Below are 22,263 nucleotides of genomic sequence, written 5' to 3'. Positions count from 1 at the left end.
AATTAAAAAAAAAGCTGTTTTCATCTTGGCTTCATTTGTTTTCCTATATTATTGATTTTGTTTGGTATAATATTAGCGAGAGCACACGATGAATTAAGGTGACTAAACCAAAAATCTTCTTACATCATCCTTCTACAGTTTATTTTAACAATACTAAACAAGCAAAGCTATAAATAGCCACTCGGTGCATGTAATAGCTCTGTGGGTCTTTTCTCATTGCCAGTGTATGTTTGCTCTGCACCGAAGATGTGAATATGTCCCTAATGAATGCAAAACATGAAGGTTAAGGAGGCTGGCTTGCTTCGCTGATTAGTTTAATTAGCATCCGTGGCAATATTCATTCTTCACTGTCCACCAAGTCTGTACATTAGCTCAGGGAAAGGCTCTGGGGACACAAGATATACAGAAATCTTCATTGCTTGTCAGATACAGACTCGGACGGACAGCAGAATCAGATTTATGATTTGGCTGTCTGTCCGAGGGGGCATGCACTGTCCGTATATACAGTACATGCCCGCTTCTTTGAGCTGTTTTTTTGTTCCATTTCCATAGAGCTTGATTAGGAGATACAACCAGCTTTCAAGTCTGACACAAACAAGCACATAGTTACCCACAATCACTAATCCCAATGTGCTGCTGGCAAAAACTTCTGGGTCCTTGGAGTCTTGTATGTTAAAATGAAATTCATGTCCAGCTGGCAGTCCACTAGAATGGCCTCATTGTGTTGCTGCTGACTGAAGGCTGTCTAGCTAGGGGCAGAGGTGGCTGGCAGGCTGCCTGACTGGGTAACAAGCTCACTCGTGACCCATGTGACAATGAGTGGTCAAGTTGAGTCTGTAAATGAGTGAGCCAGCATTCATTCCACCTTTGTCGTCCAGACAAAGCACAAGGATACCAGAGCCAAATGTCAACAGGGATTTACCATAATTCTGTTTTCACTACGAGGATGTAAGCAAAGAGCACTGGTCACCATGTCGAGTTTTAATCATTAGTTAATAATTACTAATTGTGTGTGTTTTCAGTGTTGTCATCTGGCTTTTACAGTAAGCCACATACAAGTGCTGAATAAGAACAAGAAAGTGTGTTTCTAAGGAAAAGTGCACGTTAACAGTGAATTCCTTTCAGCACAACAAACTTCCTTGGTAGATAATATGGTTGCAAAGTAATATGAAGGCAATTCCATGCTGCAGTTGCATATACTGTTCTTCACTCCAAAGTTAAGACACCTGCTGTCCCCAAAGGGGAGACACAACCCCCCTCCCCTGAGTTTCCCATCTCCTTTCAGATGTTACATGGAAAAACCCATCAGCCTGTTTTAGAATAGGTAGGTAGTTCATCCAACCAGTTTTTCAAGGAGCGAGGATAGCAAAGTTAAACTGGCAGTAGTGGTAATCTGGTCGTCCAGATATGAATTCTAATCCTATTTTCCCACACTTCCTGGCTCGGCATGAGATCTGAATTGCTGAAGTAGCTCACCGTGTTTCATTCAGCGAGGCTGGAGGTGTTGAAACTCTGCAGTCCTACAGGTTAAGGAGCTTGGTCCTGCCGTATATTAGCTGGACCGGATTGCGGGGGGGGGGGCTTCTATTGTTTCCCTTTTTTAAATTTTTATTTAATTGTTGAAACTTAAAAAGGATCAATATCTTCAGTGTTATTCACTGTACCTGTCAGTGGTTTTGATGCTGTGGCTGACTGAGAGAAAGCTCCTCTTGAATCATGCAGATTCAAGAGTAGAAAGGAAAAGTCTGAAGCATAAACTTTCCCCCCAGAGGGATTACTTATACATACCCTGACTTCATTATTTGAAACTGGCCATGTTTGATACATATATATGACAGAAAATAAGGAAGAGCCTAATAGGGTCCATTTAAAGTCCAGTCAGTCATGTAGTGTTTGAAAAAGCCACTTCAGTCTATCAGCCTATGGCAGTGATTGTGTGATGTTGCTCTTTGGTTTTGCTGATTCATTTGCTGAATATTTGAAAGAGTGTTAGCAGGTGGTGAGTCAGACACGGCTTCTAATCACTAGTTTTTGGTGATAATTTAAGATGCCTGATTTGCCTCTGAAGTCTGGCATTACAAAACTGGTTGAGCGAGACAGCGCTTTTTTTTTTTTTTTTTTTTTCCTCCCCACCCCACCCCACCCCACACAGACGCAGATGCACATTTTAGTTGAGAACAGACAAAATTAGCATAAAATTACTCTCATTAGTCCTGTTTCTGTGCTGCTACCAAGAAGCTTGATCAGGAATGCCTGGAGGTTCACACAGTCTCCCAGCTCTCATTTCCCTCTGTGCTGGTGTTTGGATTACTCAGCGGGATTTGCTGGTGCACTGACAAGGATGTGCTCTCTTACTGACTTCCCGCTTGTGGAATAATGCCACCCGTGTTCGTGCATGGCCTTTTAAGGATTTTTGCTTCGATTTAAAGATTTAGATTATCATATTTTGAGCACAGAAGCCCCACCCACCTGCTTTTTAAACCTTCTCTTTGTGAGGTTCGGCCAATCAAAAGAAAGTTTGCCTAAAAGGGGAAGTGCTAAAACAGCTCAGTATCAAGAGCATCATTGCTGATTTATCTTGGAAACATCTCTAACAATTTTTCATTTATCATAACAGATGTTCATGAAATAATTGATTACTGGACTGACTGTTTGAGTTCTAGTGTAGTGAAATCTCCTTTCCTGCTTTTCAGCGGGAGTATTGAGATGACCAGCCGGCATCCCAGCCATGCAGAGAGCACTCACTCCACAGATAAGCAGCCACCTGCCAGCGCCCCCAGGCTCCATGTCCAGCAGTCGCTGTCAAAGGAGAATATTACCATCCACTTCTCGGCTCTTGGGAAGGAGGAAGAGGAGGAGGAAGAAGAGCTATACTGTACAACTGTCTCCACTCCTTCAGCGGCCATGTACGACTCAGATGTTGTGACAGCCTTAGAAGCAAGCGAGGAGATGTTTGAAGCAGTGCCATCGGCCTCTGCGGCCATTCCTGAGACACCCAGACTTTCTGCCCCTTCAAGATATCACACTATGAATTCTCTCACTCAAACTCTGTCTTCAGCTTCAACTTCAAACTCCTCTCCTACAAAATCTTTGAGCTTTCCCTCCAGTGACAAACCTTTTCTAAGCCTAATGAAGTCTGCGTCCTCTGAAGCTGAGTCACGTGATGGGGCGTCCTCTGTTCCCGTATCATCAGTAAGGCACAGGCATCTCATGAAGACTCTTGTTAAATCTTTATCTTCGGACACATCCCAGGATTCATCCTCTTCCTCCACATCCTACCGTCTTCCAGAATCCCGTCTTAACCTGCAACTCTTTAAGCAGTTTGCTCAGTCCCGGATATCGTCTGCTGCCGTGTCATCAGCTATTGATTCTAAAACTGCCCCCTCCTCACCGTTAACCTCGCCAGATAACCGCAGCTTCTTCAAAGTCTCAGAAGTGGAGGCACGAATTGAAGACACCAAGCGTCGTCTATCGGAAGCGATTTCTGAACCGCTTCAGCTACTGAGTAAGATCATGGATGAAAAGAGTGGCAACTTAGTTGGCAGCAGTATTTACCGGCCCAAGGTGCTCTCTGCCAGCGCCACAGAACTCTCGAGCCTCGGTTCCATCAATGGTCAAATGGAGACCAACAATAATTACTGCATCAAGGAGGAAGAAGGAGCCGACTGTGAGGCTGAAAGTCCCAGCAGACAGACCCCTGCTTCAACTGAATCACCTGTCAGCACTGCCTTTGACACTAAGAGCCCCATCAAATCATCTTTGCTTTCGATGTCTGCTCTAGCAAAGCAGGAGGATGAGGACTATTGCATCCTGTACAACGAGGACTTTGACACTTGTACCGACACAGAAGGTGATGGTGTTGATAGAACTGATAATACTGGAACCGGTAGTCCGACTAAAGTGCCACTGAGTGGTAGTACTGAACTGTGCAGTGAGGATGAATCTGAAAGTACTGAGCCTGTACCCAGTGTTCCACACTATACTCTCATCATCCTTACTGTCCTGGTCTATGGGTGTTTCCTCTTACCTCTGCCTAGTTCTATTGGAGGAATGCTGCTTGGTATTGAGCTGGGATTCCTTTTAGCTATTGGTTTTCTGTGGCTGGCGGGACCAAAACCTTCTGGAGGGAGCAGCGTGAGACGTAGACATAATAGAAAGCTGTTCAATGTGACCAAGTTAGACATTAAGGAACCTGATATCTATAAGGTTGGTGACACTTTTCCTCCTTTTTTGGTTATTTTAAAGCATACTCATTTCTTTCTGTCATGCTACAGTATCCCCGAACAAAAGTTTCAACATTTTGTAAATTCAAAAATGAAACTGCATTTATGAGCTTTGCAAGATGATTAAAGAAACATCTGTGTTTAGTTGGAAGTAAATGGAATAGACTGACAGTTTGCCTAAAAAGCAGTGAAGTTCAGCGAAAACTAATTTGTATTATGTATTTACTGTTATAATGATGGATACTTGTAGGAAGCATTGGCAGTGTTTCAAATAATGAGGTCCGCATACATGCATGTTATTCCTATGAGCTTAAAGGTCAGGGTTCAAACTGCTCTAAATGCTCAGTTTCTGACAAAGAAAACGGATATCCCCAGTGGGGTCTTCTCATGCTTGCATCTCTTGCTGTGAGCACAGAAATCCCACCCACCTGTTCAAACCTTTTGTTTATGACAGCCAGCCAATCAAAAGGAAGTTTAATTTAAGGGGGAGTAGCTGACACAGTTTGTTTTAGACAGCGGATGAACTGAGCCAAGCCACCAAAGATAAGCATGCAGAGTTAGCCTAGTAAAGTCCAAAGGTTTAAATACGGTGCTGGAAAAAAGCAACACAGATGCCTTTTATGGCACCCGGCGTCCTACCAAGCGATGCCACTTTTGTATTTATTTGAGAGATTTGATTTCTTTTTCTGAAACCTTTTTAATTTGTGGATAGAATGAATACTCGGGATTCTGGCCAGCGGCTGATCGCCCGGTGCTGCTCCAGGCTGAGAATTTCACCAGTTCACTATTGGAACTGTTCCCTATTTATTTAAGAGACATTTTTCCTTAACAGCAAAGTGAAAAAGCAGAAAATAAACTAGAGAAGGATCCACAGAATGTCAATAACAACAAACTGTATGCCTTCAATTGGAAAGACAGCAGTTAGGACATATTTGGTTCTACATAGCTGTAGCTTTAACTCCATTTTCCAGGCACAATGATTGATTTGGTTTCATGTGTGAATCCTGGAAAAAATACACAGACCATGAGATAGAAATGAATCTGACACTTTTCTGGTATGACACTTAAAAATAATCACCTCCATGTAAAATCATTGCATCTTTGCAGGGTTGGATGAATGAGATACAGAACTATGACCCGGAGACATATCATGCCACGCTGACGCACTCCGTGTATGTGCGTTTAGAGGGCTCCACCATTCGACTGTCTAAACCCAACCACAACATCGCCCGGCGTGTCTCACACAATGAACCAAAACCCGACGTTAACTATGTCAGTCAGAAGATCTATGACCTTACTAACAGCAAAGTAAGTGGTTAACACGTTAGAATAGAATTATACAGCTTACCTTTCTAATGTAACATAATTCAGCACTGAATGTCAAGTTTATAAATCTTCAGTTAAAACTAGACTATAGAAAAATGTCCTCTAAGTTGTGAAAATGTTGTTAAATGTTGCTAAAAAAAATTTTTTTTTCTTTTTTGTGGGTTTTTTTCTTTTTTCTTTTCCAAACTCTTCCCTCAGGTGTATCTTGTGCCTCCGAACCTCGCCAGGAAGCGAATCTGGAACAAAAAGTACCCCATCTGCATTGAACTTGGCAGGCAGGATGACTTCATGTCAAAGGCAGAAGGTGAAAGAATGGATGCCAGTGAGGGCATGAGCACAAGGGAGAAAGGAGAGGGGATGGGAGCAGCCCAAGAGCGAGGATCATCATCATCCTCTTCCAGTAGAGACCTGACTCTCTTCCTGTTCGGAAGGACCGGTAGGGAAAAGGAGGAGTGGTTCCAGCGGTTTCTGTCAGCCTCTAAGCTCAAGGTGGGCTTGAAGAAAAGCTCCAGTGTTGTAGGGATTAAGAAGGGTGAGTAAAACTGATGCTTTTGACCATAAGACTTTTATTGAGCCACGATATTATAGATTTTTGTGTCTTTTTTAAGGGCCAAAATGGCCAAAAATAAATTAGTGTAAGAATACATTTATGCACTTTGGAAACAGCAGAAACTGTGCTGGTACTATTTCCTCACCTCATTGTAACATTTGCCGTGGCCCACAGCTTTGAGCTCTCACAGTCGCAACAGCAGCCGCAGCAGTCTGGATGAAGCACTGACCTCTCAGACGAAGTCAAAGGACTCATCAGTCTCCTCCACAACAACTGGCAGTCCCAAAACCAGGCCTCTGCTGGACTACAGTGGCTACATGGGTTCCTTAATGCCTAAAGACTCTGCGGTCAGCCCCACAGCTGCCAGCCCTGTTCTTCAGAGCCCACAGAGCAGCCCTGGAGCTGATAAGAAGGTAGCACATACTCATCTGCCATTCATACTAGTAACACATTTTCCTCTCATTTCCTTTGAGGTGTCATCTCATTTGCAGTGTAACCCTGCTGTATTAGTGATTATTATCTTTGCAAAGTTGTACCACTTAAGAATAAGTTGTATTGTTAGGGGATACTTTAGTATACTTTTTAGGGATAAAGGTTTTATGTTCTTTTTTTTTCTCTCCTGGTGTTTGCAGTAACTCATCTGCTCTGTCTTTAAGCTTCAGAGCACCACTTCAGCTCAGGTGCAGCCCGGTGGAGGAGAGGACGAGGTGGAGGAGGAGGAGGAGGATTCTGTTGCCTGGGTGAATGCCGCTGTAGGCCGGCTCTTCTGGGACTTCCTGACTGAGCCCTATTGGATTGAACAGGTCTCCAAGAAGATTCAGATGAAGCTCAGCAAGATACGGGTGTGTGGAACAAAGCACGTAATCTTTTCCTTTTAGGATAGGAATGGGCAGACGAGAAGAAGGGAGTCATGATCAGCTTCCTGTTGACAGAATGTATCCAACCACACGCAGAGAAGAGACAAACAGATCAACTCGCCAAATGTCAGTGTGGGTCACAGTGCAGCAGCTCCATACTGGGTTTACAAGCAGAGGGAGAGGAACACTGCATCATTTCCTTCTATCCTTTAATCAGTGCTTTGCACACAGACTTTATTGGTTTTCAAAGTATATTTTGAGAGTCATTTTTGAGTTTTTCTTTTTTTTTTCCTTCTCTCTCCCCCCTTTTCCCATCCATGAGCTCTCATTTTGAAAGTTCAGTTGTTGGTAACCAGCTAGCATTAGCCCTTCAACTCAACTATTGTGATCTAGTTTTCATGCTCTTGAATCTGCTGTAAGCTAGACACCCACTGTAACCACAACCTGCAGCAGCACCTTGCAGAGAATTCACTCATGTTCCTTTATACTAAAAGCAAAAGCAAAGTTGGAGACCCCCTTGCAGCCTGACCACAAACACTAGACCCTGGCTCCCAGTAGAGCCCCAGATGCGGTCTAATGCTGCAGAGAACACTGCTTCATACCTTAGTTTCTCTTCTAGCCTGTCCCCAAGACAAAACCTATTTTGCTTCATCATAAAAAATATATTGATGCATGTGACCTTCCACAACAGGCTGTGGAAATACATGAATTAGTGCATCTGTGTGAATAAATATATATGTGTACGTGTAGTCTTTGAGGGACTGACACACACAGACACACACACAGTTGCAGTCTCATGCCTAAGCTGTGCCATCTGTTTCTCTCAATTCATCATTTTTCTTTTCCATAAAATTTACTGTATTTTTGAACACTCTAAAATACATTAGTTTAAACAAATCACAGCTTTAAGTGAGCAAATGATGCACTGAGATCAATATCTGCTGTAAACAAAGATATTTTAGTTTTATTTGTTCAGCTGTTGTTAAAAATAGGTCATATTCTATTCTTGCAAATGGATTATTCTCAAAGAGTATCTTCAAATTGTATACTTGTGTCTTTCAGTTGCCTTACTTCATGAATGAGCTAACCCTGACAGAACTGGACATGGGCTCGACCACTCCCAGAATCCTCAGGGCATCTAAACCCTGCATTAACTATCGAGGCAAGAAAGAAATCAATTTGAAACCATAATACACTTACACACACACACACACACACACACACACACACACACACACACACACACACACACGCACATAGAGTGAACAACATAGAGATGTACTGGCAAACATGAGCTCTCTGCATTTTGTTTTTCTGGATAGCCTTCAATAAATTATTTCCTTCCTGCAGTATTTTCTCAGCCACATTTTAAATATCTCTTGTGCTTAACAACACAGCTCTTCTATACAGGCTATTGCCACTCAGATAGCAATGTCTACAGTTGAGATCGCAAAGATAAAGGGTACAACTGTAATCTGCGTTATCTGTGAAGATGCAAGTGCTTTGGTATTGCTTGTATAAAGCTGTCACAGATGTGGGTTCCTGCTTACAGGCGAGTTTTTAAAGAGCAGTGGTATGCCAAAAGAAATTGCAAACGGGCTACACGTTGTGTACGATATATTATTGTAACCAACCAGGAAATTGGTTACTTGTTTTGCACGGTCTGTTTTTCACTATACAGCGTGTATAAATGCCAGCGCATGCACTGCAAGAAGAGAGAATTTTAAAACTGTGAATAACTGATGAAACACGTACATCTACTCCATAAACGGCCTCAGCAATCCAAACTTCCAAGTTTGAGATGACATCATTTTTAAAGCTTGATGGACAACAACTCTAAAATGTCAAATTGCAATCCACTGAATGAACACACACACAGACGTGACATTTTGTCTCATGACTTGCCACCGCTTCCATTCCCAGACTTTCTGCTGTGACTAATAAGTTCACAATCCTGAGACTGTGCTCTCCACCCAGAAAACACGGCATAGCCGTCCTAACTCTCTACTCAAAGCAACGCTGTCCACACTGAGGTGACGAATGCAGTGGTATCGACAATAAATTAGAATGCTTAAATTGGAATTACTTGGCTTTTTCTTAATTTTTGTCAGTTCAAATCTTTTTATTAATTTACTATGCTCTGAATGTATCCACTGAGGTGTTTCCCCCCAGCTGAGACATAATATCTCCAGCGTGTCCTGTGTCAGGGCCCAGCTGGGCATCCCTGAAACACCTCACCTAGGAGGTATCCCAATCAGATGCCCAAACCAACGCAACTTGTTCCTTTCAACAACAGTCGTCTCCGGTCAGTGAGTGGGGATATCCTTAAAATGGTCCTGCACTGACCTGCTGTTCAAACCTTCTGTTTGCAAGGGGCTGCCAATCAGAAGAACGTTTGCTCAAAGGGCAGAGGAAGGGAGTTAAAACGGCTTGTTTCAGTGGAAAAATTGAAGGAAAAAAATCCCCTTTAGCAGACATGCTGCATAGTGTAGGTCCTCGAAAATACCTTGTTTAAAGTTAAAACCTTGTTTAGAAGTCTAAAGGAATTTGATTCAGTGCTGACCTCTCATTTAGCACAGTGCACACAGGCAGGTTGTAAGCTCTTTAGCCGGTCTCGTGGTGATACTGTATGTGCTCCAGATAAATTGAAGCTCAGCTATGTGAAGTCTTGCCTCTGCAGGCTCATGCGGTGCTAACGTTTCAGCTAACCACGCTCTAGATCACAAGCAGCTTTTACACGAATACTTCAGTGACTGTTGAGTCATACAGGAGCACTGAGCTCTCCTTTCCTTCATTCATGTCATTCTACATTCTGTAACTGATCTGTCTTTTCATCTGTTCCACACACACGGTCTCCTTTTTTTTTTTCTCTTCCTGGATTTCTCTTCCCCTTGCATTCCCTTTCATTTGGTCTTCCTCTTTGTGCCTGTACTCAGTCTTTCTCCTTTCTGCGCTGTGAGTCACAGCCTCATTTTCATCACTGCAGCAGCACTCGCATAACCCCTATAATAAGAGCAGAAATTGATTGTACCTCCAGCTGAGGTGGCAACAGCAAGTCTTGGTTCTTTCGCAGACAAAACACACATCAGACGTGTCTTTAAACGTAATCAGTTGGCACGGGGCTCATTTTCCCCTCACGGTGTTGATATTTTGTCAGTTTTAATTGCACTTACACCCCAAAACAGGAAAAAGGTTGCCACAGATTTTTGTTTCTTTCTCACAGTCAGTCTGTGAATTAACATGTCACATACACACATAAAACAGCAAAGTGTGTAATTTTTAGCCACATTTCTCGGAGGTAAGAGGAAGTAGAAAGCAGAAAGAATCGTATGCTTGAAACAAAAGACTGGGCTAAAGATTACTGAAGGGATTTAGCTTTAATAAGTCTGCTCGGTGTTTCTGTTGAGATTTTTTTTTTTTTTTAACCTGCTAGTTATTTCTATAATCACTGATTTTTAGGAAACTTTCAATCAGAATGGCTCCTTAAATTTTCCTTAAGATTTCCACTGGTGTTGCACTGACTGCATCCTCCAGGCATCTCAGGTTCTGCCTTTATCTTATCATCTTATCGCCGCTCCTTCCTGAAACAGTCGTGCTGAGTGCAGTGGATCAATGAACCTCTCCAGCTGTGCATGTGTGCCTGTCTTCACAAGCGATTGTATCTGCATGCCTGTACATTTGTATCCATGCATGGTTTTTTTTTTTTTTTTTTTCTCTGTGCTCATGACTTTTTTCATGTCAATTTTTGTTGGACATAAGAATACAAGTAGTCCCCCTGCATATGTGAAGGCATTTTTCACACTCTGATCCAGCAGCTAGCACTCAGGTCCTTTTTGTTCTTCTTCTTCTTCTTCAGACTAACAAAAACTCAGAGCCCCTGACCCAACCAGGCTCAGCCCACACCTCTCGAGTTTGATGGGTCAAGCAAAGCGCTCTAGGCTCAGCTGTTCTCTCAGCCTCGCGGTCTTTCTGACTGCCCGTCTATTTTTACCAGCTGCTTTGTCAGACTTTATGAACTTTCTGTACTTTCATTTGCTCTGTTTTTTTTTTTTTTTTCCTCTCAACTTTTGGTTCTCTTTAACTCTTTCACTCTGATTGTCTTTCTGTCTGACCTGCATGACCTATTGCATTATCTCGTCATTTTAACACAATCAAATGGTCTCGAGGGAGCAGAGAGTGAGAAGAGGGCACACGGTTTCAGTTCTGTTTGTGTCTCCTTTCCCAGACATCATCTCTTGTTCATATCTGAGCAACTTTCCTTCACTTTTTCCATTCTGATGGTACTAATGCTTCAATCAAACAAAGCAAAAATACCTATACAGTACAGATGATAAATTTAGGAAAAGCCCAAATAAACATACCATCATTTTTAGTCTTTTTGACCACTCAGAGCACTTTAGAGGCTCTAAAAGTCAAAACCAGAATCTTAAAGTGGACCCTAAAGTTAACGGTGAATTAGTAACTGTGTGACAGTCAGAAGCCTCACACTGGTGTTCTGAACAACCTGCAGACATTCAAAGGAAGCTTTATTAAGACAGCAGTGAATCACAATAATCCAGACGTGATGAAAACAGAGGCATGAATAACAATTTCAGATTCAGAGTATGAGAATGGGACTCAGCTTGGCAATATTTCCAAGTAATAAAAACACGAGTGAATCAGATTTAACATGAGGATCCAAAGTGAAAGCTGAACCAGAGGTTACCCAGAGACGTCGAGTTTCCATTACCTTACCCACAGCTGTGTCAGGGGAGCAAACGGGGACTTCTGTTCTCTCTTAAGTTGGAGAAAATTGTCAGCCATCCAACCTTTAACAGAATCTAAGCTCCTGTGCAAGATCTGTAACTTGGTGCTTAAGAGAGACATAACTGGATGTCATCTGTGTGGCAGAAATGTCCTGAAAAGTGCTTTCTGTTACTGCACACTTGGCCCAGATTAAAAAGGCCTGTCCTTGAAGGGCTGTTGTGGGGAAGCTGTCTGAGTGTAAACATATGGCTTATAACTGTACACAGATTATCATCCTCCCTTCACTTTCTTATCTTTCTTACGACAGTTCATCTTTCTTAAGTCATCTCTCAAACTTTGCTGCCCTCCAGTGGTGCAAAGACAAACCACACCTAAGTTTATGGTGAGATGTGACTCGTTGCATGCAAGACCATGTGATCCTGTGTTGTGAGCAGAGATGGAGTGAGGGGAAACGTTGGAGGGTGGGGGGTAGCATGGGTTGCCTCATGCAACCCAGGCTTTCTGTGTAGGTTTTTGAGAAGTTTCTGCTATCAGGATTACAGCAGGTACTGTAGTACAGAGTTAAAAACAGGGGGCGGGGGCTGTTTCTGTAGCCAGGTCCCCCCACTGTTATCAGACGGGGGCTGGGGGGAAGGCTGCATGCTCTCCAACTGTTCCGCCACCGTCTGAAGGATCTCTCCCTGTTTCTTTTCCTTCCTTCTCCAGGTGCTGTGGTTCAGATAGTTAAGATACTTTTTTTTTTCCACTGTCACTAATAAACAAGGGGTTTGAATTTAATTTCAATTCAATTTTATTTTATTTATATAGCACCAAATCAACAAACAGTCGCCTCAAGGTGTTTTTGTATTGCGGGTAAAGACCCTACAATAATACATAGAAAACCCAACAGTCAAAACGACCCCCTATGAGCAGCACTTGGTGACAGTGGGAAGTAAAAACTCTCTTTTAACAGGAAGAAACCTCCAGCAGAACCAGGCTCAGGGAGGGGCGGTCATCTGCTGACGGGGGAGAGAGACAGGACAAAAGACACACTGTGGAAGAGAGCCAGAGATTGATAATAATTAATGATTAAATGCAGAGTGGAGTATAAACAGAGTAAATAGAGTGAATGAAAAGAAACAGTGCATTATGGGAACCCCCCAGCAGCCTAGGCCTGTAGCAGCATAACTAAGGGATGTTTCAGGGTCACCTGATCCAGCCCTAACTATAAGCTTGATCATAAAGGAAAGTTTTAAGCCTAATCTTAAAAATAGAGAGGGTGTCTGTCTCCCGAATCCAAGCTGGAAGCTGGTTCCACAGAAGAGGGGCCTGAAAGCTGAAGGCTCTGCCTCCCATTCTACTCTTAAGTATCCGAGGAACCACAAGTAAGCCAGCAGTCTGAGAGTGAAGTGCTCTATTGGGGTGATATGGTACTATGAGGTCTTTGAGATAAGATGGGGTCTGATTATTCAAGACCTTGTAGGTGAGGAGAAGAATTTTAAATTCTATTCTAGATTTAACAGGGAGCCAATGAAGAGAAGCCAATATGGGAAAAATATGGTTTGAAACACAATTGTGTGCTTGTACAGAAACCACTGATTATTGCAGATCTTACATTTTGCAGTTTCACTTCTTTAATTTTCACTCACATCAACTTTTCTAATAACCATTTGTTTATTTCTCAGGCCTGTGGTTTGACCTGGAGATGTCCTACAGTGGCTCCTTCCTGATGACCCTGGAAACCAAAATGAACCTCATTCGCCTGGGCAAGGAAGGAGAAAGCCTCCGGCCAGGCGAATTTGGCAAAGATGGGTAAGGAGGTTGTACTTTTGGGGCAGTTTGGGTTTTTTTTTTTCTCCTTCTACTTAAACAGTGCTCGTCTTCTTTAGTATCTGCTGCACTTCCTGGTGCCTCACCTGTTTTTCTCAGTGTTTTGTGTCTTTTCTTTCTCTTATGTCACCTGACTTCTTTTTCCCTGCTGTTAACTTTGGATTCTACCTATATGCGGTTGTTAATCGGATGCATTTCTTCCCTTGGTGAGTGCTTTCATCAGCAGTCTCTTCTGTTCAGCTTTCATTTTCTACTTCTGGTTTCTCTATTTTGGGAATTGTCATTTCCTAATATCATCTATCATCCCATTAGTTATTAATTAACCAATTGGTTCAGTTATTTTGGTGCTATCTCTCCCCATTTCCATCGCTCAGATTACTTCTTTACAGTAAAGACCGCACTAATATGTTAGTATGTTAATGTAAATACACTTACCGGGGCACAGATTCCACTTTCTGTGGCTCAGGTTTCTCAAGTCCTGGTATGTTATAACATGCTCTACATACTGTACTATTGTTCAGCTCAGTTATTGGTGAGCTATGAAAGAGTTAAGTGTCTGACAACAGAAATATTTAATTTTATGACATTAAAAAGTCAGATTGGGGATTTCAGCAGCCTTTAGTGCATCATCTGTCAGGATGCCCAGGCTGGTGCATTCTGCGGAGCACGCCAGAGAGGCGCCCATGAAACCAAGCGTGACTTCTGAGAGTAATTTTAAAAAAAAGAGCGCTGGATCTAAACCAGAGGCGAGCAGACTTTTTGTTTGATTGTGTGTGAAAGTGTCTGAAAAGGCAGCAGAGACAAAGGAGAAGAAATTGTCACACCAGAGCAGGGACGCTTAATAAACGCCAAAAAGTGCAGGTGTCATGCTAAGTCCAAATGCTGCGAGTGGGCTGTCAGAAATTCCCCACTCTCTCAAGACAATTAAAAGAAGAACTGAGAACCTGTCACATGACACAGATATGAAAGCAGGTGTCGCCTCACATTTTCCATTGCTCTTTCTCTGTGAACTGTGTCAATTAAAAAACCACCGGCCCTGCAATATGAATGTCTGGGAATTACCAAAAAATCAAATAGGGGGCCGGATTTTTTGCAGGAAACAATTTTAGATTAAGTTTTCTGCCATCTGAAAGGTAGTGAGAATCATCCTGGTATGAAGCATTCATACATAATCATGGATGGCATATTAAGCACAATGAAAATCCATTTGCATATGTTAATGCATGCATATAGATACCTGCTCACTGCGCTGTTTGTTCACGTGTTTCTAGATACAGGCCACGAACTTACTGCCTGGCTGACAGTGATGAAGAGTCATCCAGCGCAGGGTCGTCAGATGAGGAAGACTCCTCAGACGTTTCAAATGATTCCACTGCAGCAGAGGGGTGAGTATAAAGGGGCGTGCTTTTCGTAATCAAAGGAGTGTAGATTATTTAAATGTATCAACTTGAAATGCATGTTAAGAAAACTGTAACAAGAGGTTTGAAAAACACTCTGACCACCTAAAACACACTTTGTTTAAAAAGGCCTCACAAAGGAAAATGAACTCCTGACTGAAAATCTTTAATTCATTGCTGATAACTAATTATGAAACCATCTCACCTGTCACCAATGTACAGGTTAGCGTGGTTTAACCCACATCTTCTTTTTAATAAATGCAGCTTTGTTGGAGGACATAAACCGAGCAAGATCATGCGCTTTGTGGACAAGATTACCAAGTCCAAATACTTCCAGAAGGCCACGGAGACGGAGTTCATCAAAAAGAAGATGGAGGAAGTGTCCAACACGCCACTGCTGCTCACAGTGGAGGTGCAGGAGCTCCGAGGAACACTGGCAGTCAACATTCCTCCTCCTCCCACTGACAGGTTATGGTATGTGAAGAAGGTCTTGTTTTTCTGCCATGCAACCTGTGGAATGCACCAAGTGACTGTGCATGTGTACAGGAATGGCAATAACATGTTTGTTGCAAAGAAAGGTCTTTTAGAGGACTCGGATGCCTTAAGGTTCAAGTCACATAACTTTTATTTATGAGATACACAGCAAGGAGATCTGTGTCCATTACTCAGGAATAAATAAATAAATGTGTATCTCTGTCAGCAGCTGATGTCATTTTACAGTACATTACTGCCCTCTAGTGGTGGTTATTTGTCAGTTATTAGCTGTGATTGTGAGGCTGTTGATTATTTTCTGGTGCAGGTACGGCTTCAGGACACCACCTCACCTGGAACTGAAGGCACGACCTAAACTGGGAGAAAGAGAAGTCACTCTGGCTCATGTTACAGACTGGATAGAGAAAAAACTTGAGCAGGAATTTCAGGTATTGATAAGCATTTTTTTCCCCATGTAATTCAGTGGGAGTCACGGCAACATTTATTCATAGTTCCTGCCAGAAGGTGGCGCTGGTAAGTCTGTGAGAACATGATGCTGCTGCTCTTTTGACTTCAGTAAACACTTTATGGGTGGTCTTATAAAAAAATAAGTGGAATTTCAGCGGCATGTCTCAGTTCTCTCAATGAACTGAGTCCAGTCTCATATGTATACTTATAGATCAGTGGCTCTACAAAAGCACTAAAGCTTCACGTATCAAGTTGCTGCATTTTGCCAGTCAGGAGTCAAGCATACTAAACACCGCCTGTCTTTCCATGATCTCTCTCTCTCACTCCACTTTTAGAAAATCCTCGTAATGCCAAACATGGATGACGTGTGGCTGACGATCATGCACTCTGCCATGGACCCGCGCACAGCTGGTGGGCCTTTAGTTGGTCCCTCAGTGGAGCCAGAGCCCTCCCAGCCAGAGAGGGAGAGCACCAGCCAGCCATGATTGTTTACAGTATTTCCAAACTCTCACAGGGTCTTAGAATGGGAACCGGAGCCAAAGCCGATGGGTCTGACTCTACTGTAACGCAAACACATTCCCACAGATGTATGAATTTTACAGGATCAAGGTAGAGTCGACCAAATAAACACTAATGACAAACAAACTGTTGCTTGCTGCTCTCTTAAGAAGTATTTATCACCAGAGGATAGATTGATTTGTCTTTTAGGGTTTATAGAAGTGAGCAGGGACTGACATATGAAGGGAGTCACATTTGGCTCATAACGTAAGGGTTAATAAGAGGGGAATATATATCAGTATGTTATATGCTATGAACATGTCAATGTGAAAGCGTTCACCAGATACCTTACTGCCTGCACATGAAGAAACAGAAACACGCAGTGTGGTAGGCCTTTTTAGTTTAGAGACTCGCCAAGTCACAGCGTGACGTTTGTAGGTTTTTATAGAGAAACCGGTGAGAGCACATTGGAAAAAGCTCAGATACTTGATGTTTATTTACCATAAAACATTAAACCTTTAAGTGGCTTTGACTTTTGATCAGGTGTTAACTTGCAGTATTGATTTGTGCTGTGACCAGATCTCGAACACCCCGCTCACTTGCCAACCCCCCCTTTGTTTTTTTTGGTTTAATGCCACTGATGCCGTTATCCGTGTTTATATGGAAGTAATGCTCAAGATGCATCATGTAGGAACTGTGTCACTGAGTGTAAATTTAAGACTAATGACATGTACACCAACAATAAGTGCAATGTTAGAAATGCTACAGTGGAATTAAAATGATAGACTCTAAGTGTAAGTCTGTAAGATGCCTGTTGAATGTATGTTTGGGTGTTTTTGGCTCCAGTTGTTGTGTGAAAACAGTTTTTTCTCCCAGCAGCACTTTGACCAAGATATGCAAATTATTGCACAGATGCTAATGAAGGTTGATAAACACTATCTCACCTTGCATATCATTTTTAGAGAATTCCTGTTCAGTCATTAGGCTCACGGAGAGCCGCGCGGTTTATCGATACATCGCTCACACTTAATGCTGTTAATGAAGACGTGCTTTAAAAAGACTTTAACCTCCACACTGAATGTAGAAGGACACCTCAGTGTAGTTAACACTTCTGTGAAGCGAAGGTACAGACTGGCTCCTAAACCTTCTGAAAGAAACTTTTTTTTTTTTTTTTTAAACATATTTCTAATCATAACCAAAGTCCTTTAATTGGGCCTGAAGTGTTGGACTTTCTGCTCGCAGGTACACATCGTGTGTTGTGAAGTGACTTTTAAAGATGCGCTACAATACGTGCGTTACTGTTGTTTACAGGAGTGCTCTCGCTTTGTTTCCTGCTCTCTTAGGACGCTAAAGCACTGTAACTGTTTTTGTTCTGCCTTTTTCCCGATGCCTCGGTTCCTTTTTGTTGTTTTTTTGGGTTTCTGTGTTTTGTCTATTTTTGTCTAAGTGGGTTATGGGTTCAGTTTTGTGTTGACTTCTTTGGTATGAACAGAATGAAAAGAGAATTTTTGATATATATAAAGCTCATAAAATTATTTGTATCTGTGAATTAATGATTCACATTTTAATTTTAAAGCCAAATCCAGTGATTATGTGTATCTGCCTTATTTATAGAGCAAAATAAATCTGTCAAAGCTTTTTGGGTTTTTTTGTGTGTGTGTGTGTGTGTGTGTGTGTGTGTGTGTGTGTGTGTGTGTGTGTGTGTGTGTGTGTGTGTGTGTGTGTGTGTGTGTGTGTGTGTGTGTGTTCCATCTACACTTGCACCTGATTGATAGTAATAGACTAATAAAAAAATAATAGTGATGGGTTCATTTTATTGCTGCATCACATTGATTTTTGATGAAGCTTATATTTGGGACTGTCTCACGTCTCCCTGGACCTTCTATTTATTATACCTGTCTTACATTCAGGTAAAGAACTCAGGAGCTTCCCCTCTTTTGGTTTCACAGCAGCAGAGGTGGGAAAAGTACTGACATTCTATACTTAAGTAGAAGTACAAGTACTTGTATTAAAAAATACTTTTGTAAAAGTCGAAGTACTGGTTCAACTTCTTAAGTAAAAGTAAAAAAGTACAGGCTCTGAAATGTACTCAAAGTAAGAAAGTAAAAGTAGCTCTTTGGAGGACGTTTCTACCTGCTATTTTTCTGTAAAGCTAACTGAACCTCATATATTATTGTAACAATATAAAACAAGAACAATACTGTGAATGCTTTGCAGCATTCACAGTAATAATACATGAGAATAGAAACATTACTCCAATCTTATTTGTAATCCTAATGAATTCACTCAGCTTGAATCTCTTAAGTAGGACACAGATTGTTTAAGGGACTTTAAACACAGCTCTATTCTGTGTCCTCCATAGTAGAGGGTGACTGTGCCTCCACCTAAACACAAATATGAGGATACTCAGGGGTTACAGTGGGATTCAGAAGGTGGAGGAACCCTAAGATCAGCTGTAGTGGCTCTGCATGGGGAGAAGAAGCACAACTTTCTATTGTGAGCTCCAGTAAATGATGTTGGTGTGCAGGCTGTGATCAGCTGACCTGCTGCTGCTGCTCTGAGGTTTACTGCTCTGTGTGGATGAACTGAATCCACGCAGTATTTCACAGCTATCTGAGCTGATCTCCATCCCCTCCACTGACAGCATACATGCTGTAGAAATGTTGGATTCAGTGAATGAATCTCAGCATCAGCAGCTTTGATTCAAACTCATCTCTGCTACACTGATCTAACCTGTAACTCTGACAATGAACACAGCCTCTGTGCACCAACACAGAGCTTTACTGTTGCTTCTAAATTCAGATAAAACTGAAGTTCTTGTACTCGGCCCCACAAATCTTAGAAACATGGTGTCTAACCAGATACTTACTCTGGATGGCATTACTGTAACACTGTGAGAAATCTTGGAGTCATTTTGACCAGCATATGTCCTTCAATGCACATATTAAACAAATATGTAGGACCGCTTTTTTGCATTTGTGCAATATTTCTAAAATTAGAAACATCCTTTCTCAGAGTGATGCTGAAAAGCTAATTCATGCATTTATTGCTTCTAGGCTGGATTATTGTAATTCATTATCAGGCTGTCCTAAAAGCTCCCTGAAAAGCCTTCAGCTGATCCAAAATGCTGCAGCTAGAGTACTGACAGGGACTAGAAAGAGAGAGCAGATTTCTCCCATATTGGCTTCTCTTCATTGGCTCCCTGTTAAATCTAGAATAGAATTTAAAATCCTTCTCCTCACATACAAGGTATTGAATAATCAGGCCCCATCTTATCTCAAAGACCTCATAGTACCATATCACCCCAACAGAGCACTTCGCTCTCAGACTGCTGGCTTACTTGTGGTTCCTAGGATACTTAAGAGTAGAATGGGAGGCAGAGCCTTCAGCTTTCAGGCGCCTCTTCTGTGGAACCAGCTTCCAGCTTGGATTCAGGAGACAGACACCCTCTCTATGTTTAAGATTAGGCTTAAAACTTTCCTTTATGATCAAGCTTATAGTTAGGGCTGGATCAGGTGACCCTGAAACATCCCTTAGTTACGCTGCTACAGGCCTAGGCTGCTGGGGGTTCCCATAATGCACTGTTTCTTTTCATTCACCTTATTTACTCTGTTTATACTCCACTCTGCATTTAATCATTAATTATTATTAATCTCTGGCTCTCTTCCACAGCATGTCTTTTTTTTCCTCTCCCCTCAGGCCCCCCGAGCCTGGTTCTGCTGGAGGTTTCTTCCTGTTAAAAGGGAGTTTTTCCTTCCCACTGTCACCAAGTGCTGCTCATAGGGGGTCGTTTTGACTGTTGGGTTTTCTCTGTATTATTGTAGGGTCTTTACCCACAATACAAAGCGGCTTGAGGCGACAGTTTGTTGTGATTTGGTGCTATATAAATAATATTGAATTGAATTGAACTGAGTAGAATTAAATACAGTACAACAAGCGAACCTGTTTATTACTGCAGTATTTTCATACAATCTTTGAATAACACAAAGTCAGCATACTTCAGTTTGTTTTGCAGTCCTTCAAATCTAACCTCTCTCCTTTGAAGGAATTTAAATACTTCTGGAACTAACTTCTGGAAGTTAGTCTGGTACTTTTTAAAGTCTAATGTATTTATTTTATTAAATTGTCTGGTATTTGCTTCAGCCACTGTTTATTAATTAATTTCCTAGAGTTTACTTTTAAACATTTGTCATTTAATTCATTGAATAAAAAGTAAACCCCAACACAGAAAATTGCAAAGATTTCTGTTGTGTAACGGGTGTGTTTAAAACGATAAGACTTATATATATTTCACCAAAAATCCGTCCACTATTATTTGGTTTTTATTATTTTTCATACATATGTATTTGATTTCTTTATTTTTACTTTGGGAGCTTTTATTTTTTTGTGTGTGACCTTTGACTTCCCTGTACGCATCACTTCCTGTGGTTCCTCTCCCTTCAGTCACTGGAGGAGCTGCCAAGGTGAGGTAGGCTAATGTTCGTGCTCCTGATTATGGAGTAGTTAAATGCAGTGAAAATGCTAAAAAACACTTCAAACCTTGCTTGTTATACTCAGATATTGTGCTGTAATGTTGTTAGATGTTTTAGTGTGAACCATTGTTTTTTCTGTCGAGTACAGCATGATATTGTGACATGCTAATGTGCTGATCTCAAGCTAGGCAGCTTTTCTATGGAATTATATTTAGGTCAAAAGTCCCGCGCAAACAAAAACACAATCCGCTCAATTTCACGGGCGCAGCACTCCATGCGCATATATATATATATATAATATATATATATATATATATAATATATATATTAGGGCTGCACGATATATCGAAAAAATATCGTCATCGCGATATTGGCACGTGCGATAGGCATATCTAAAAAATGCGCGATAATTTCTAATTATTTAATGTATAAATCACGTCTTTCTTTATGTCCGCACTTTGACCAATCCCGCGCGACCTTAAATGTGAAGGTGCCGCGTCGCTATTGGCCAGAGCGAGCACATGCTCTCAGCGGCGCAGGGAGCACGTACACACACAGAAGGAAAACAAGCATGGCGGGAATTGAAGAGACGAGTCGAGACGAAAACAGAGAGCATTTAGGACGACTACGGTTTTTCCACACAGGACGAGTCACAGACACAAGTTCTTTGCAAGTCATGCCGAAAAATCGTGGCTATGTCAAGAGGAAACACGACAAACCTCCTTCAATACAACCACAAGGAACTTTACAACGTATATTTAACATCTAAAAACCCACAGCCTACTCCGGTAAAGTCAAGCAAACGAAAGGCAAGTTCACAAACTAACATAAATGATAGTTTCGCTTCTGCCGCTCCTTATGAGAAGGCAGAGCTCAGTGAAGTGGATTTTTATGCTAGCACTACTGACTTGTGGTCCAGTCGAACCACTGAGCCATACATGAATTTTACCGTGCACTTTTTGACATGCAAATTTGAGCTCATTACACGCTGCCTATAAGTAGCATACTTCCCCGAGACACACACTGGTGAAAACATTGCTGCTGCCCGGCGGGATGTTTTGAACAACTGGAACTTGCCCAAACACAAACCAGTGGCCATCACAACAGATAAAGGAGCGAACGTGGTGAAGGCTGCTGAGGTCAACAACTGGTTCAGAGTGCAGTGCTTTGGCCATCGCCTGCATCTGGCAATTGGTAAGTGTTAAAGATAAAAAATTACTCTCAAGACATATAGCCCTAATGTACTATAACATTTAAATGAAAAACAAACAAACATGTGAACATGTTTGTTTATATGTTAAATAAATGCAACATTTGAAATGCATATTTGTTGTTGGTATACATTTTATAGATTTTTTTTTTCTTATTGGTCATGTATATTGCATTTTTAGGTAAAAAGAAAAAATATCGCGACAATATCGTTATCGCAATACTAGACCTCCATAT

General features: G+C 41.7%; 1 protein-coding gene across 2 annotated transcripts in view; it reads left to right on the top strand.

Annotated features, from left to right (window-relative positions):
• Positions 1-17,983, top strand: part of LOC115783144 (testis-expressed protein 2-like) — a 29,381-nt gene extending 11,398 nt beyond the window's left edge. The window contains exons 3-13 of one of the 2 annotated variants that reach the window (XM_030733833.1): positions 2,694-4,206; positions 5,331-5,531; positions 5,748-6,081; positions 6,274-6,512; positions 6,756-6,941; positions 8,019-8,118; positions 13,367-13,493; positions 14,789-14,896; positions 15,173-15,382; positions 15,708-15,828; positions 16,183-17,983. In XM_030733833.1, coding sequence (XP_030589693.1) covers positions 2,707-4,206; positions 5,331-5,531; positions 5,748-6,081; positions 6,274-6,512; positions 6,756-6,941; positions 8,019-8,118; positions 13,367-13,493; positions 14,789-14,896; positions 15,173-15,382; positions 15,708-15,828; positions 16,183-16,332 — 3,276 coding nt within the window. In that variant the 5' untranslated portion in view covers positions 2,694-2,706 and the 3' untranslated portion in view covers positions 16,333-17,983. Of the gene's footprint in view, positions 1-2,693; positions 4,207-5,330; positions 5,532-5,747; positions 6,082-6,273; positions 6,513-6,755; positions 6,942-8,018; positions 8,119-13,366; positions 13,494-14,782; positions 14,897-15,172; positions 15,383-15,707; positions 15,829-16,182 lie in introns of both variants that reach the window. The other variant, XM_030733824.1, reaches the window with a different exon arrangement.
• Positions 17,984-22,263: the final 4,280 nt, after the last annotated feature.

The sequence above is a fragment of the Archocentrus centrarchus genome, chromosome 1, assembly GCF_007364275.1.
Source record: "Archocentrus centrarchus isolate MPI-CPG fArcCen1 chromosome 1, fArcCen1, whole genome shotgun sequence".
Taxonomy (NCBI): Eukaryota; Metazoa; Chordata; class Actinopteri; order Cichliformes; family Cichlidae; genus Archocentrus; species Archocentrus centrarchus.
Note: the sequence above shows the minus strand (reverse complement) of the source record. Positions and strands in the feature narration are given on the sequence as shown.